Source organism: Urocampus carinirostris, chromosome 10, assembly GCF_059441175.1.
Source record: "Urocampus carinirostris isolate Australia breed hairy pipefish chromosome 10, RoL_Ucar_1.0, whole genome shotgun sequence".
In the NCBI taxonomy this organism is placed as follows: domain Eukaryota; kingdom Metazoa; phylum Chordata; class Actinopteri; order Syngnathiformes; family Syngnathidae; genus Urocampus; species Urocampus carinirostris.
Window position 1 is genome coordinate 40,305,875 of NC_142358.1, and position 16,779 is coordinate 40,322,653.

Below are 16,779 nucleotides of genomic sequence, written 5' to 3' on the forward strand. Positions count from 1 at the left end.
GTCTACAAGTGACCCCAAGAGCCAAGAGGAGATCCGCAGGTTCGAGAGTGTTCTCCATTCGGGCCCCGGTGCTGTGGAATGCTCTTTCTCCTGAGATTCGATCTGCAACCTCAGTGGAATTGTTTAAATCTAAGCTTAAAACGTACTTCTATTCTATAGCATATGAATAACCTAAATTTTATGTTGACAATGTGTATTATTTGCCCTCATGTAGGTTTTAGATCAGGGGATGGTGTCATAATAGTCTGTGGTTTGCAATAATCTGTGATCTGTACAGCCCTTTGAGACTCTTTGTGATTAAGGGCGTCACAAATAAACATGACTTGAATTTATCTGTCATAAGCCTCGTATGGGCAAAGGGATATTTTACCCGGTAATTGTTGTATTATTGAAAATATATAAAACCATAAAAGAAGCCATGGAAAGAAGTGAAAACAAACCTTTGAGCCATATTGGTTAAGACTCTCAAAGCTGACCCTCTTGGCCAGGGAAATGCAGGCAATACGTCGGGGCTGGGTGCAGGCTATCTCCGAGAATCCGGCCGAAAGGAGATACTGGGGCACCTGTGTAGACTTGCCACAACCGGTGTCCCCCGCCACCACGACCACCGGGTGGCGTCGGACCATGTCCACAATACGATCCCGGTACTGGAAGATCGGCAAATTCTTCTGCTCCCGCTGCAGCTTGGCGAGTTTACCGAAGCTCTGCCGCTGGCTGAAGTCCAGGTAGTGCAGTAGAGACAACCGAAAATCTGAGATGACTTTGGCGTTTGGACCAGAAGAATCGTGGCCTCTGTGGTGGGATCGACCGAGACGCTCTTCGATGTCTCTGGTCACCAAAGACACGTTGATGCGGTACCGGGCGTCGTACTCCTGAGGGAGATCCAAAGATCCTGTTTGGCCACTACGTTCATCACAGCTTGGATCGAATCCACTCATTTCTTTCTTTAACTTGAACCTTTGAAAGCGGTCGAAGAAGGACCAGAAGTCTTTGTGTTCTTGGGTGCCGGCGTGGATGTAGTCATTCTTACGAAAGAAGACCTCGTCCAGCTGGGCTCTGCAATAGGGACTGTCCCAGTCCCATCTTCGGTTGTGGGACCTTCCATCGACATCCATGGTCCTACTTGAAGTCCCTTAAATACCCACCAGTGCACGCTTAAGCCAGGTTAAGCGTTTTTCTCCTAAATGTACATTTCGTGTCGTGTTTTTACCCCTAACACTCCCACTGCAGATAATAAATCCTCTATTGCCATATTTAGACAATTAGAACAGTTCCCACTTGGAAACAGTTCTGCCCAACCGACTCCAGATAAAATTGGACACTTTAACACTAACATAAATTCAAATGTCTCCCCAATCCAAAACTGTTTGATGCATTAAATCAGTCAACGACGTTATTTGAATGTATCTAAATGTAACATTATAAGTGCAGCAAGTGTGTAGGAATTAAATACGGTGGTCGAAGTTCTCCTTGTTTTGAATATACCCGGAACAAAATCATGATCGGACCAATTTTCGGTCCGGTCATGAAATAATCCGGTAGGGAACACAGTAACGTCGTTAAAGGTCCTTACACGGTAGAAAAACAAACTACTCTCACCCACTCACGAGAAGTGGATTAAAATTTATTACGTAAAAAACGCAATTTAAATGGCTAATTCACCCGAAAATTCGATAAATCAAAACATTTTTACATTAAATATTTACCAAATTGCATACCTGTCAACTTGTAAGTTTCTCCCATATTTGATACATCCATCCATCCATTATGTGCACCGCTTATCCTCAGTAGGGTCGCAGGGGAGCTGGATCCCATCCCAACTATATTCGGGCAGTGGGCAGGGCACACCCTCAACTGGTTGCCAGCCAGTTGCAGGGCATACAGAGACAGTCAACTCACTCGCTCAAATCTAGGGACAAATTTGGACTGGCTAATAAACCTAACATGCATGTTTTTGGAATGTGGGAGGAAACCGGAGTGCCCGGAGGAAACCCACACAAGCACGGGGAGAACATGCAAACTCCACACAGGAGGTTCGTTCTCATGACCTCAGAAATGTGCCACACACGCGCTAATCACTGCCCCGCCATGCTCCCCTATTTGATACAATATTTGATTATTTCAAATTGTGTACGCCATATAACAGCTTCATATGGGATTTTGAATACCCAATGAGAAACAATACATGTAGCCTACTCTAAACAGGTAAAGAACTAAGAAGTATGCTGAAATAATAGTGATATTTTGTAAATATCGTCTTGTTTGCACAAATTCTCTCTTAGTTTTTATTCAACAAAGTCTTGCTGTGATTAGATAGGTGTTGCGTTGCCAGGGTTGGGTAGGGTTACTTTAACTGGATTACTTTCAATTACGTTTGGATTACTCCAATACCACATATGCTAATAAAAGACAAAAGAAACTAAACATGAATAAAATGACTAAATTTTGTGCAGGCTTAGGGAGTATTGGAATACATGGAACAGCAAAAATGATGTTGGCAAGCTGTTTGGATTTGTTTTCATTTTGTTTCTGTCACATTTTATGTTAGTTTTGCCGGAGATCAAAGCCAGGAGAGAATGTTGTGAGTCATAGTTTTATTCATATTTAGTTTCTGTTGTCTTTTATTAGCATATTTGGTATTGGAGTAATCCAAAAGTAATTGAAAGTCTCATCTCATTAGCCGTACCGCTCATCCTCATTAGGGTCGCGGGGGGGCTGGAGCCCATCCCAGCTATCTCTGGGCAGTGGGAAGGGGACACCCTGAACTGGTTGCCAGCCAATCGCAGGGCACACGGGGACAGACAACTCACTCGCTCATTCACACCTAGGGACAATTTGGACCGGCCAATTCACCTGAAATGCATGTTTTTGGAACGTGGGAGGAAACCGGAGTGCCCGGAGGAAACCCACACAAGCACGGGGAGAACATACAAACTCCGCACAGGAAGTCCGGAGCTGGATTTGAACCCACGACAGGTTCCCATGACATGAACTGTGCCGCACAAGCGCTAACCACTGCGCCGCCGTGCTGCCCGGTAATTGAAAGTAATGAAGTTAAAGTAACCCTACCCAACCCTGTGCATTGCATATGTAACGTTTGTTATCACTCATTTGTCACCAAAATTGCTCTGACTAAAGCACTTATTTGTTTTCTGTGAACAATAAGTGCTTCTTCTTGGGGTAGTTTTGTTGACTTTATACAGTCTGTATTACGCTTAGTAAGCCATATAGCATAAATAATAAGGGGAGCGATTGGCTGAGGTTGAATCCACACCAAGAATGCGACAAAATGTTTTTACATTAAAAACAAAACTTACATTGCTTAAGCGCACGGCAACACAATTATAATCAAACGACGATCAAAAACTAAACTCAAAACGCCATACCAGAGTACAGTAAAACATGACACAAAACTGGTTTGATATTAGAAATATTTTATTTAAAACATCTGCTATAAAACATTCACACCGACGCTGAAAACATCTGTATTTGCATTATTACTACATTTAGCTAAAAACAAAACTACACGACCGTGATGTTTATGTTGCTGGCAAAATATACATATAGAGTCAAGGCATTTACTGTAAATGCAATTAAGTATTCCGTGACTTGAAAAGATACCTACTTGGGTGTTTCTAGAATAAAAATTATTATAAATCTTTGGCATTATTTTACCATTTATGTATTTTCCCTCTATGAATGGATTTGATTTCATGTCTATAAACAAGTGAATCAAATCAAAATACATGTATATTATTCAGAGAAACCATATTACAGAGGTAGAATGGATGCATCCTCTACTTTTGGATGTTTTTCTGGAACTATAACCACATTAAGGAGCATTTCATGTGTTCAACATTAAACTTAAAATCTTTGTGTGTGAGCGGGTGACTCTTCCCAATCCAAAAACGCTAAAATAAAAAAAATATTTACAGTTTTTCCAGCCGACTATAATAAAATCACAGTGGACACGGAACAGTGCTGCGTCACATGTGGTGGTTTCTTCTTCTCAGGGAAGGCGACGATCTACTCTGCAGTCACTGTGTGTCTCAGTCCATGTTCATGTCCGTGGCCTCCGAGGGGCCTTTTTACATTCTACACCCCCGTCTTCTCTTTGATCCAGCCGCGAAATTTGGGAACTGTCGTGTAGATTCCCGGCTTGTTTCGGCGAGCGCAGCCGTCGCCCCAGCTGACCACACCGCCCAAGAACATGCGGTTACCGGACGGAATATTCAACGGCCCACCGGAGTCGCCCTGACAAAAAAAAAAAAAAACACGGAATACAATCAATTAAACTGGAGGTTATGGTCAGAGATTTTGTTGTTGTTGAAAAGGTAAACGGTGCGGTTCGAACACCCTTTTTCATGGCTAAATCAGAGCACTTTCTGTAAAGTAGGCTTTAACGTATTTGCTCAACGTGTGTATTTCTAATCAGTTGATGTTCCTTTTGGCCGTTTCTTAGCCTTGCTGTCTTTGTTTAAAAGTGTCGGTACATTTCCATGGGGGTGGTCTTTTGTCTTTGTTTAAACATACAAGTACTTTTCCTGTCTTGTGGTTTCAATAAAACACAGAGGCAGACAGGGGGCGACCCAGTGTGAGTGTGACTGGTGAGCCAAGAGCGAGCAAATTGTCCACTCCAAACCCAGGCTAATCGTACGTTCGCGTTATCGTAATCTTCCGTACGAAAGATTACGCTAACATGAATGTGTAAAAAAAAAAAAAAAAAAAAAAGGGCTAATACACTTTGTACACCTATATTAAAAGCAAAAGCAAACGAAGCACGTTATATTATTATTATTAAAGCTTTGAAAACTCTCTCGGTGTACCGTCTTTCTTTGTAAATATGTGTAACCATGTATAATATGTATTTGCAACTGTATATTTTTGTAATGTATTTATTTCAGACACTTATTCTGATATGTTTTGCACGGACGAATAAAAAAGAAGGGGCGAAAAAAACGCGGGCTGACGGGAAGTGGGGACCGGTAAAAGTGAGTGTTTGTGGACGCGGCGGACAATAGTGGATATATATTCTTCCCACCCTTACCTTTGGAAATATACACTTTTTTCCTTGGATTACTTTCAACGGGACCCGGACTCTGCAGGTCTGCATCAAACCTTAAGTACCGGTATCATTTTCCGTTCATTTTGCCGGCTGTGATTTTTGGACTGTGTACTTTTATGAAGGGCATTCAGTTTCAATCGCGGGACTTAAAGTCGGGTTTGGTTTAATTATGTGTTTGTGTTAATTTTTTTTAATGTGGGCGCATGCGGCTTATATACAGGTGCGGCTTGTGTAAGTACAAAATCGGTATTCCTCTTAAAACTTGGTGGGTGCGGCTTATAATCAGGTGCGCTCTATAGTCCGGAATTTGCGGTACATTGTATGGCATAAACATCATAAGGTGAGGACGCCATAACCCGGAGGTCTACTGTATTTTTATTGTTTTGAGTGCGAGGTGTCCCCAAAGCAGTTCGTTAGGTTACATTATGAATTGGAAAACATACCTGACAAGCATCAATTCCTCCGCTTAAAATACCAGCGCACGTCATCCTTGTAGTAAGCTGACCGCCCATAAGAGAGTCGCACACTGTGTGGTTGATCGTGCGCACCTGTGCTTTTTGCAACACCGTGGCGGCAAATCCTGAAATATTCACAATTGGGTTAATACATGTAAAACACCAATCTTTAGGTTGCTATTCAAATTCGCCCAATATCTAAGGGTAGTTCTAGGCGTTTACAAAAGTGGCCATTTGGAGACAACCAGTTTACAGCTATAAAACCTTTGCAACTGTGTATTTGACTTCAGACAACTTTTTAGACATTTTGAAAAAGTTGTAAATGTTTGACTCCTCTTTCCAGAAGTCAATCAATGATAGCGCACACTTGCGCGTCATATGGTGTGAATAAGTAATATCGGGAGACGTTAAACACCTTTATTTTGGGGTCAAATTTGAATACCTTGCGAACGGCATATCATTCTTTGCATAATTTCACGGGCTAACCAATGTGATACTCATCATTTGAATCGGTTACTACTGGCTAAAGATATTTGGCGCTAAGGGAGGCGATTGCCACTTTATCAATGCAGGCTCTTATGGGCTAATGCGAGCTGTGGACAGTACAAAAAAAGCTTTTGGCCGAGAGTGGCGTAAATCAAAAGGTCAGATGCTAACGGCCATATTGGAAATAATTTCATGAGTCTGTTTATTTATTCAGGAAACTTATGTAGCGAAACAGACAAATTGCCACAAGCAACGTCAAACGATGCAGAAATGGTTTGAGGCAGATTTTTAACTGTCTGCATTATCGTGTGTTATGGAGTAAATATTTTACATGGTTGGATTCACTGAATATTTGCCCTCATGTTGGTTTTAGATCAGGGGATGGTGTCATAATAGTCTGCGGAGCCCTATGAGATCTTTGTGATTAAGGGGGTCACAAATAAACATGACTTGACTCATCCTGAGGTTTTTGAGTTTTTCCTTGCACTCATGTAGGTTTTAGATCAGGGGATAGTGTCATAATAGTCTGCGGTTTGCAATAATCTGTGGTCTGTGCAGCCCTTTGAGACTCTTTGTGATTAAGGGCGTCACAAATAAACATGACTTGACTCATCCTGAGGTTTTTGAGTTTTTCCTTACCCTCATGTAGGATTTAGATCAGGGGATAGTGTCATAATAGTCTGTGGTTTGCAATAATCTGTGGTCTGTGCAGCCCTTTGAGACTCTTTGTGATTAAGGGCGTCACAAATAAACATGACTTGACTCATCCTGAGGTTTTTGAGTTTTTCCTTACCCTCATGTAGGATTTAGATCAGGGGATAGTGTCATAATAGTCTGTGGTTTGCAATAATCTGTGGTCTGTGCAGCCCTTTGAGACTCTTTGTGATTAAGGGCGTCACAAATAAACACGACTTGACTGGACTGGACTGTCCTGGATTTAACAAATCCAAGTTTGCAAAGAAAGGTTTCTTGATCTGACTACTAGGGGATCTCTTAGTGAGCTATCCCGGCGCAATAGATTTTTGGGTATCTAATTTCAGACTGATGGTGATGTTTCTCTGATGAGTATATCTTGAAATGGTCATCACAGAGTTTTAGCTTTCCAATGATACGCGGCATGACTTATTTCAGTGACTGATGACTGATAGTAAATACATGATGGGGGGGAACGTTAACAGGTTAAAGGTGGCTTAAGAAACTCACCTCCCTCCCGAGTTGCCCCCCAGCCAGTGATGGTGACGGTGTCCCCAATGTTGAATAGGTGCTGCGCAGAGGGCAGGCAGATGGGCTGAATATAATCGCTGTAGGTGACGGGCGAGTCGAGCTCCATCAGGGCGATGTCGTTGTCGAAGGTGTAGTCGTTGTAGTTGGGATGCGGGATGATCTTCTTTAAATTTCTTTTCTGCACGGCGCGGCTGATGTTGCGCTGGGAGTGGAGGCCCATGTACGCCTCCCAAGTGCCCGGTTGGGAAAATCTGTTTTGAACATGGCAGACAAAAAAAAAAAATTAAATTCCGGTAAGACGAATAGCCTATTTCTGCCCTAAAACTTGCTTGGATGAAACTTATTCCATATATTTTATTTTTTTCATGTCTTTATTTTATGTCTGTGCTAAAAAACAAAACATAAAAGAAAAACAACGGCGACCAGCTGATGAAGGTGCTGTATCAGAGTCAGACCAGAAGGCTTTTCCTGTTACCGGTAACCATGGACACCAATACTAGCCGTTTAATGTGGGGGAGCAAACCCCTACTCTAAAAACACGCCTGTAGAGGAAGTGGTGCCCCGACCACCCAAGAGGTTAAGGGCTCGTGAAAAGTAGAAATTTTATTTAAGATTGATTTGAAAAAAAAAAAAACGTGTTATAAATGTGTTAATGTATTTATTATATATGTATGCAATTGTACCAATAACGTTTTTTATTGTTTATTTTTTTTGTTAGTTATACATATTGAGTTTTATGTGTAGTAGACATTCAAAATAAGGAGAGAAGACATCAATGGATTTTAAACTTGAATTGAGAACAGGGTCGAAAAGCCAAACCTCAGATAAGAAATTCCAACTTGTTCTAAAGGCCCTTCCCCCTAAGCGCGTCTTTTTTATTACATTTCCTATATGGCAAAAGCAAATCTGCCCTAAAGGGTGTCCTATGCAATCTCCTTTGCAGGTGCCCAATATTAAAAACAGGAAGAAAAAATAGAATTCAAGTCAAGTCATACCCATTAGTATCAAATATACCCCAAAAATTAAGTTATTCAACTTTTTTCTCCACATATTTCTAAAATATTTTGTGTAATCAAATTGTAAATTCGGGATGAACCGAAAATTATACCACTATTACGTTTTACAAGGGCAGCACGGCAGTGCAGTGGTTAGCGTGTGTGCGGCACAGTTCCGAGGTCATGAGATTGGACCTCCTGTGTGGAGTTTGCATGTTCTCCCCATGCTAGCATGGGTTTCCTCCAGGAGCTCCAATTTCCTCCCACATTCCCAAAACATGCATGGCAGGTTAATTGGCCGGTCCAAATTGTCCCTAGGTGTGAATGAGCGATTGAGTTGTCTGTCTCTATGTGCCTTGTGACTGGTTGGCAACCAGTTTAGGGTGTCTCCTGCCCACTGCCCGATGATAGCTGGGATGGGCTCCAGCACCCCCGTGACCCTACTGAGGATAAGCACGTTAGGTTAATTGGGCGATCCAAATTGTCCCTAGCTGAAAAAGGTTGTATGTCTGTGTGCCCTGTGACTGGCTGGCAACCAGTTCAGGGTGTCCCCTGCCCATTCCCTCAAGACGGCTGGGATGGGCTCCGGCACCCCCGCGACCCTACTGAGGATAAGCAGTGCAGATAATTGATGGATGGATGGATAAGTTTTACAAATGTGTTTAACATTATATAAGAATTACAATTAGTTAGTATCTCAAAAGGTGAACCCTACTTGGTCTTGGCGTCATCCTGCACGCAGTGGGCGGCGGTGACGAGCCATCGGGGGCTGATGAGACTGGCGCCGCACACGTGTCCGTAGCGTTTGACGTGGAGGCTGACTTGCCACGGGAACTCGCCGGCCACCGCGTCCTGACCTCCGACGATGCGGGACGTCTTGAACTTGCTGCGCCCGCAATCTGCCCCGTCGGCAAAGAGTGTGAGTACCGTATTTTCACGACGTGAAAGTCTCGGATTCTCTTCAAATTGTGCGGTGCGCCCAGTATGCGTACCAGTCAACCTGTACGCTTTTGCCGTACAAAGTACGTTTATTATGCATTTTGATTCTACTGTGTGCGTGCGTCTGCCGCCTGGGGATTTCCCATCATGCATCATTCCGATCACACGTGAACAAAGCGAAACAGTAGGCCTACATTACAACATAGTTTTGAATTTTCTTTGGATACAATTATGAAGTCGCAATGGCCGAACCTGAATTAAAACGCCGTAAGTCATTCTGATCTGAAAACAACAGGCGGGGTTGATTGAGTACATTTGAAATACATGTGGTCTTAAAAAACATCGAATTTCATGTGGTAGTTGTGTAGCGAAAGGAAGTCCGTCTCTTTTTAGAGAACCGGCTTTTTCGGCTCAACTCATTTAAGAGATCCGGCTCTAAAACGGCTCACTTGCTTTGATGCATTATATTACGAATCATTATTGTTGTAAGTATAAAGTCTAAGTATAAAAGGAGAAAATGAAAAAAAGAGGTTTGTGGTTATCCCTTTAAATCAGTATATTACCAACAATAATGTTAATGCAGAAAACGAATTCATAATTTGAATAAGAAAATGTATTATTCTACTGAATTATATTTGCATGTATTTTTTCCTTCTACAGTAAACATCCAAGCGACTTCATTTTTGAACTTTTTTCATAATAAACCTCCATGTCGAGCAACTCAGTATATCACAACAAAATGTTAATTAACAATATATATGATATGACGAAACACATGTACAATATAACATGTTGAACTACATAAATAAAAACGTTTGAAAAAAAAGATTATTTTGTAAGGGAAAATAAAACATTTTGTAAGGGCATGGAGCCCTGGAGGTTGACAGGTATGAGTATGTGATGTCAGTCGGCAGACGTAGCCCAAGGACACCATGAGGCTGCTAAAGGGTGAAGTGTGGGTCTGTGTATAAGGCTAGGCTTACACAGCATAATGCTAAATTCCGATTTTTGGGTGAAATCCAAGGTTTTCGTGAGATCCATCACTTTATCAACTAAATGCGACTGGTATGCTATCTTCTGGTACTTCTATGTGTCTCCTACAGAGACGTTGTCTTTTAACCCGGTGCGCCCTAAGGTCGAGAAAATCTGGCAAATTGACAAAAATTTCAATCCAAACACACATACCACAATTGTCCTCGTCCGAGCCGTCGTCGCAGTCTTTGTTGTCGTCACATTCGGGGTTGACTTTGCTAATGCACTTGTTGTTCTTACATGTAAATGTGAGGTCGCTGCAAACCACAGAACCAGAACCTACGCACAACCCAAGGAAGGAAACGATAATTACTTAAATAACGAAGGAATAATGCAGTAAAACGTTATGGAACCAGAGTATATTCCTACTGATGTTTTTATTTCAAAATAAAAAAACAAACAAAAAAACTGGCATGAGTATCGATACCAATTCCATTACTAAAATACAAATGCAAAAATAAGTGGCAATTTTCTGCCAATTACTGTCTAGAAAAAAATACAGGCCATTTAAATGTACACCGAAAATTCGATCAAGCCGAATTAAAATATTTACCGCGTCCGCAATCGAGCTCGTCCGAACCGTCGCCGCAGTCGTTTCTCCCGTCACAGCGACTCTTCTCCGAGACGCATTTGCCGTTTTGGCAGGTGAGCTGTCCAGCGAAGCATGTGCCTGTCAAGCAAACAAATGCAGTTTAGAAGTCAAATCTTCTGGCTTTGGGGACACTTTCCGAAACGGAAGACATGGTTCCTAGTACAGGGGTCGGGAACCTATGGCTCGCGATGCCAAATATGGATTTTTATATGAGTACGTCAGGCTGGGAGATGAAATGAGACTATTGCGATTTTCCTGAATCGTTCAATGTGTGAACTAAGCAATTAAGACTGTAAACCATGCGAAGGCATTACAACACTGATATAACAAAGTGTTACAAGTCTAAGCATACACCGATAAGGATTTATTAGATTAGTATCAAGAGGAGGCCGATAACGTATTTGGAGCCGATATTGATTTGCTGTAAAAGCCTAAAAATTGGTGTAAGAATTTTTAATAATGCAAATATACAAAATTAATAGTTGTTATAAATTATAAGTCATCATCCTTCCGATCTCCTCTTTCTTCCACTCAGTCGCTTTACTTCCACATCCTCTCACATTTAGTGACCCTATAACTAGGGTTTGCGGGACCTTTCGGTTTCCCGCCCCCTTTCTTTGCCTTGCTGTCTCTTAAGGAGTAGAGATAGAGAGGAGAGGATCCCTAGTCCCCTCGCTCCCTCCACTTTAATTGCCTCTTACGACACACAGCGGACCACGGTGGGAAAATTCTCTCACCTCTCAGGGGGAGAGGGCCCCTCACCACAGGATAGTAACTAAGAATGGGCGGGGCACCTGTATGATGCGGCAGGGGTAAACCAGCTAAAGCTGTCGGGCCCTGCTGTTGAACAGAAGAGTGTGTTGTTTCACCCTGACCCGAGTGACATGGCCGCTTTGTTGTGTCCGGTTTCATCTGGAGGGACGAAAGCATGACCGACTTGGGTGCCGAGGTGATTAACTTGTTTGGATGTCTGGGCATTTGGGTTGGCCATGGTCCCAAAAACTTTGTGTGTGGTTTTTTGCAAATTTTTCCCATTTTATTTTCTTTTTCTTTTCTTTTATTGTATGTGTTTGTCTTGCTGTCGGTCACCCCTCTTGAGGGATATGACCAAGGTAGGTAGGTAGGTAGAGAGATAGAGAGAGAGAGATAGATAGATAAATTCTAAAGAAACTTTAAGAGCACTTCTTCGATAAATAAATTGGAATTTCAACAAAAATGAAATGACAATCTTTCACTTAAACGTGACTAAAAAGTGTTTCATCCCTCTCTAGTCTCCCAAAGCCACACAACACAATAGGTTTGAAGTGTTTTTGTTTGCAAAACGTAGAAATTGGAGTCAGATTTTAAATTCAATTCAGCTTATGGACCACCCTGTAGGTACAAGAATAATAGTCAGCCATTTTATTCTCAGCACTTGTGATTTGTCACTAATCATCGTCAGTAACTTGTTTGTGCTCGGAATATTCTGTGAATAAAACCTTCGAAGGAAATGCTCATTTTTCCAGAATTTAATTTTATAACCCCCCCTCCAGCTACCCGGAATCAAAAACACGCCGAAGAAGGAAAAGTCGTTTCACAACAATGTCTAGCGTCACAAGTCATCCCAATTAGAGGTGCTTGAGCTAATCAATGCGCTTTACCTCCTTCCGCTGTACCTTTCTTTCCTTTCTTTGTTTCCTTTCTTCCTTTTTCTTTCTTGCTCTCATTCTTTCTCTCCTGCTCTTTTTTCTTTCTCGCTTTTTTCTCTATTCTGTCTTCCTTCATCCTTTTGCCTCTTCTTTCCTTTCTTCCTTTGTTTTTCTTTCTCTCTTGCTCTTTCTGTCTTTTTTCCTCTCCATTCCTTCCTCATTTATTTTCTCTTTCTGTATTTCTCTCTCCTTTGATCTTTCTCACTACCTTCCTTCTCTCCTTTATTTCTCTTTCTTTTGTCCTTTATTATCTCTTCCTTTTATGGTTTCCTTTTTCTCTTTTCCCTCAGTCCTGTCTTTCTTTAGTTCTCTCTTGCTCTTTTTCTCTGTTTCTAGCTTCCATCCTGCAGCCCTTTGAGACTCCTTGTGATTAAGGGCGTCACAAATTAACATGACTTGACTTGAATATTTACAGCCCCTAGCATATACCGAGGTACGCTCGCTGCTAGCGACCCCGCTACTAACATTAGCTGTATTAGCATAAAAGAAATTTAACAATGTTAAATTACGGACCTAATAACTGACGCCATAATTTTTTCACATTAGGTAGAGCGCTCGTCTTGGGATCACTCGGGAGTGTTTAACAAGACCTACAAGACCAGCGGCCTACAAAGCAGCGAAGCAGAGTGGCAAGACAGCGGCGCGACGAAGAAGCGGGCCGGGCTAACAGCTAGGCTAAAGGCTAACCCCTCGACGAAGCGGGCCGGGCTAACAGCTAGGCTAAAGGCTAACCCCTCTAACATTCGCTCTCTGGACAATAAACTGGACCATTTAACAACTGGAAGAGGCATCGAACCGCGAGATGACGAACTGCTGCGCTAAAATTCTGACGAAGACATGGTTAATCTTATCTATCCCGGCTGACGTTCAAAGAAACTGTGCGGGTCAGATGTATCGACATTTCGTTCTGTATACACGTGTACACGAATGACAATAAAGTAAATCTGAATCTGAATCTGAATCTGAAGAGATCGCAGGTTCGATTCCTCCTCCGTGTTACATGTCGAAGTGTCCTTGGGCAAGACACTGAATCCCTAATGCCCCCGATAAGCAGGTCGGCGCCTTGCATGGCTGCTATTTGGTGTGTGAGTGTGTGTGTGAATGGGCAAGTGTGAAGCGCATTGTAAAGCGCTTTGGGAGGTCTTCATTGACTTGAAAAGCGCTATAGAAATGCAGACCATTTACCATTTGACCATCATCTAACAGGGTAAAATGAAAACATAGAGAAAAGAAACAATCATACCGCAGTTCTGTTCATCGGTACCATCGCCGCAGTCATCCACGCTGTCGCATTCCCAGAACTTGGGTTTGCACAGGCCGTTCTTACAAGATATATGCGTCGCGCTGCACTCTGAAGGACAAAAGGGAGCCGTTGTCAGGGTGAGCGAGCATGTGGATACTCAGAAGTCATGAGCAGGGAAACACAACGTACTGCAGTTTAACTCGTCGCTCATGTCGCCGCAGTCGTTCCAGCCGTCGCACTTGAGGTCGGACTTGATGCAGCGCTGGTTTTTGCACTGGAACTGCATGGGGCAAGCTGAAAATTTGACAGACGGGAACAGGGAAACGTTTTAAGTGTGTCGGGAGCGACTCTGGTTGAAAGTCAAGTGGAGTCGCTGCTAAATTCAGGGTTCGTGCACCGCTTTCATGGCTAAAGTCAAGCACTTTTAAAGGAATAATCCAGCGCCGATCAAAAAACGTTTGTTTGTGTTGACTTTGCTAGGCAGCACGGCGGCGCAGTGGTTAGCGCGTGTTCTGAGGTCATGAGATCGAACCTCCTTGTGTGGAGTTTGTATGTTCTCCCCGTGCCTGCGTGGTTTTCGTCTGGCCACTCCGGTTTCTTACCACGTTCCAAAAACATGCATGGCAGTTGGATTGGGTTGTCCAAATTGACCCTAGGTGTGATTGAGCGAGTGAGTTGTCGGTCTCTGTGTGCCCTGCAACTAGTTCAGGGTGTCCCCTGCCCACTGCCTGACGATAACTGGGATGGGCTCCAGCAACCCCCGCGACCCTACTGAGGATAAGCGGTACGGATAATGGATGGATGGATGACTTTGCTAGGACATACTTTGTCCTTTTTTTAAGCTGTTCCAATCTATAATCTTTTAGTGTCAATTGGCTGCTATAAACTGATAAGAATTCTGCCATTCTGCCTCAATAATGCACACCCAGCTTGGCTACGTCACACATTTTTAGAAACACAGAAAGGGCTTTAGAGGTGTTGGGTAATAATAGAGTTTAATACAGAAGACAAAAAAAAGGACTGCACGCATAAAAATGAGCCAAATCGGCCTCATTTTAATGAGAGTGCGTTCAATCTTTTAATCGACTGCTGATATTTACTTATTTTAATCCATATTTTTGCGTGTTTTTCAGAGGATCTGTGTCTAAATTGTTTTAAAAAAAGAATTATAAATAGTTATATTTTCCCTATTATTTAATTATAGCACCGAAGTGTTAATATGTTTAATTTATATTATATTGTTTTTGCGTTTCAGGGATTTTGTGTTAATGTTCAACTTTATATCTGTTCAGTGTGTAAAAAGCAAAAATGGTTTTGTATTTTACAAATTATTTTAAGATTTTAAGTTATATTTATGTGGTTTTCAGGGATCCTTAGCAAAATATCTAAAATGACTGATTACTAAATAATTTGGTCAATAATGTCGTATTCTTATTGATAATATATCATTTAAAAAAATGGTAGGAGTCATTTGGGAGCCTCAGAAAGCTGAGCCAAAAAGGACAGTTTTCTAAATAGAGTGGACCTCTTGGGTGCTACCAATAGAGGACGATGACGCTTCATATAGCAACACCATAATGACAAGCCACAAGAGCAGGAGTGTCGGCATCATTTTCATGCCCCAAAAAAAAAAGTTTTTTCTTCATTTAATGCGTGGTTTATAGTCAAACTGCCATAAAACATGGCAATGGCAAGTTCAAGCACTTCACCCAAAATTCAAGCATTTCTTTAGGTTTTCGAGTACCCGTACACACCCTGTAGATTTCAAACTAATCCTTATAAGAAGTCACATGTGTGAATTATTGAGCAGATTTATCAAGAGTAGTATCCAAATACTTATTGTCAATAAGCTAGAACTCTTACGGTTAGCAACGTCGACGGCCTCATATGTGGCATTGAAGCCGATGTCCACGTAGGACCCGTCAGAGTAAAACACGACTGTCATTTTGTTGGTGCGGCTGGTCTCCGTGAGGGAGTTGTCGGAATAATCTCCACAAAACCTTAAAAAAATTCAAAAAAACACATTAGAAATCAGTAAAGATCAAATGATGCTCTTTATTGTCCATAGGGGACTCACTTCTTGCCATTGACCTTCACGTAGTCCTTGTGGCAGCCCTTGCTTCCACCCTGGCCCGGTTCGGACATGAGAAACTTCTTGAACGTCACCTTCACGGCCTTGCCAGGGGGGACCTTGGAGAAGTTGTTTTTTCAAGGTTATGAATTAGCACAGTTTAATGATAATTTACTTGTATCATTGCGCAATTACAAGAGAACAAGGTCAACAGCTTAAAGGTGGTCATCATTTGCTAATAATCTGTGGGTCATTTTAATTGAATGAATTTATATATTAATAGTATCTCCACCTGCTCAAATATACTGGAGTATGGGTTGGCGTTTGGACTGTAGTTGAAGAAGGCCTCTTTTTACTTTCATCATTTTCATACTACACTAAAAATTACAAACAACAACAAAAAAAATCTTGGGGTGAGCATGACGTCACTCTCGAGCACTCCCCCAATTCCCATTGCTCTTACCTAATGTGTTCCACCCAGGGCAGCTTTGCTAATTGTAAAAGCAGATGGGAGCCGTCGAAGATAAAGCATATGAGCTCTTTAAATTCAGTTGGGCGTTTTTAACAGCACGGCGGCGCGGTGGTTAGCGCGTGTGCGGCACTGTTCTGAGGTCATGGGTTCAAATCCAGCTACCAACGGTCCTGTGCGGAGTTTGCATGTTCTCCCCGTGCTTGCTTGGGTTTCCTCCGGTCACTCCGGTTTCCTCCCATATTCCAGAGACATGCATGTCAGGTTATTTGGCCGGTCCAAATTGTCCCTAGGTGTGAATGAGCAAGTGAATTGTCTGTCCCTGTGTGCCCTGTGACTGGCTGGCAACCAGTTCAGGGTGTCCCCTGCCTACTGCCCAGAGATGGCTGGTATGGGCTCCAGCACCCCCGCGACGCTACTGAGGATAAGCGGTGCAGATAATGGATGGATGGATAGATGGATGGATGGGCGTTTTTGACACACACTTTAGAAAAAAATTCAACTTTCAATTTCTTTAAGG

The 16,779-nt window shown here is 42.3% G+C and overlaps 2 protein-coding genes across 3 annotated transcripts in view; both read right to left on the bottom strand.

Moving 5' to 3' along the window:
- Positions 1–1,490, bottom strand: part of dhx34 (DEAH (Asp-Glu-Ala-His) box polypeptide 34) — a 34,362-nt gene extending 32,872 nt beyond the window's left edge. Inside the window, exon 1 of the mRNA XM_088345722.1 lies at positions 441–1,490. Within this exon, the coding sequence (XP_088201848.1) occupies positions 441–1,115 (675 nt within the window). The 5' untranslated portion in view covers positions 1,116–1,490. The remainder of the gene's footprint in view (positions 1–440) is intronic.
- A 1,924-nt stretch (positions 1,491–3,414) lies between these two features.
- st14a (ST14 transmembrane serine protease matriptase a) overlaps positions 3,415–16,779 on the bottom strand; it is a 42,548-nt gene continuing 29,183 nt past the window's right edge. For both annotated transcript variants that reach the window (XM_088345725.1, XM_088345724.1), the window contains 10 exons: positions 15,797–15,909; positions 15,583–15,719; positions 13,909–14,013; positions 13,720–13,827; positions 10,750–10,866; positions 10,350–10,475; positions 8,941–9,124; positions 7,210–7,481; positions 5,509–5,645; positions 3,415–4,254 (listed from right to left, as the gene is read on the bottom strand). In XM_088345725.1, the coding sequence (XP_088201851.1) occupies positions 4,096–4,254; positions 5,509–5,645; positions 7,210–7,481; positions 8,941–9,124; positions 10,350–10,475; positions 10,750–10,866; positions 13,720–13,827; positions 13,909–14,013; positions 15,583–15,719; positions 15,797–15,909 (1,458 nt within the window). In that variant the 3' untranslated portion in view covers positions 3,415–4,095. The remainder of the gene's footprint in view (positions 4,255–5,508; positions 5,646–7,209; positions 7,482–8,940; positions 9,125–10,349; positions 10,476–10,749; positions 10,867–13,719; positions 13,828–13,908; positions 14,014–15,582; positions 15,720–15,796; positions 15,910–16,779) is intronic.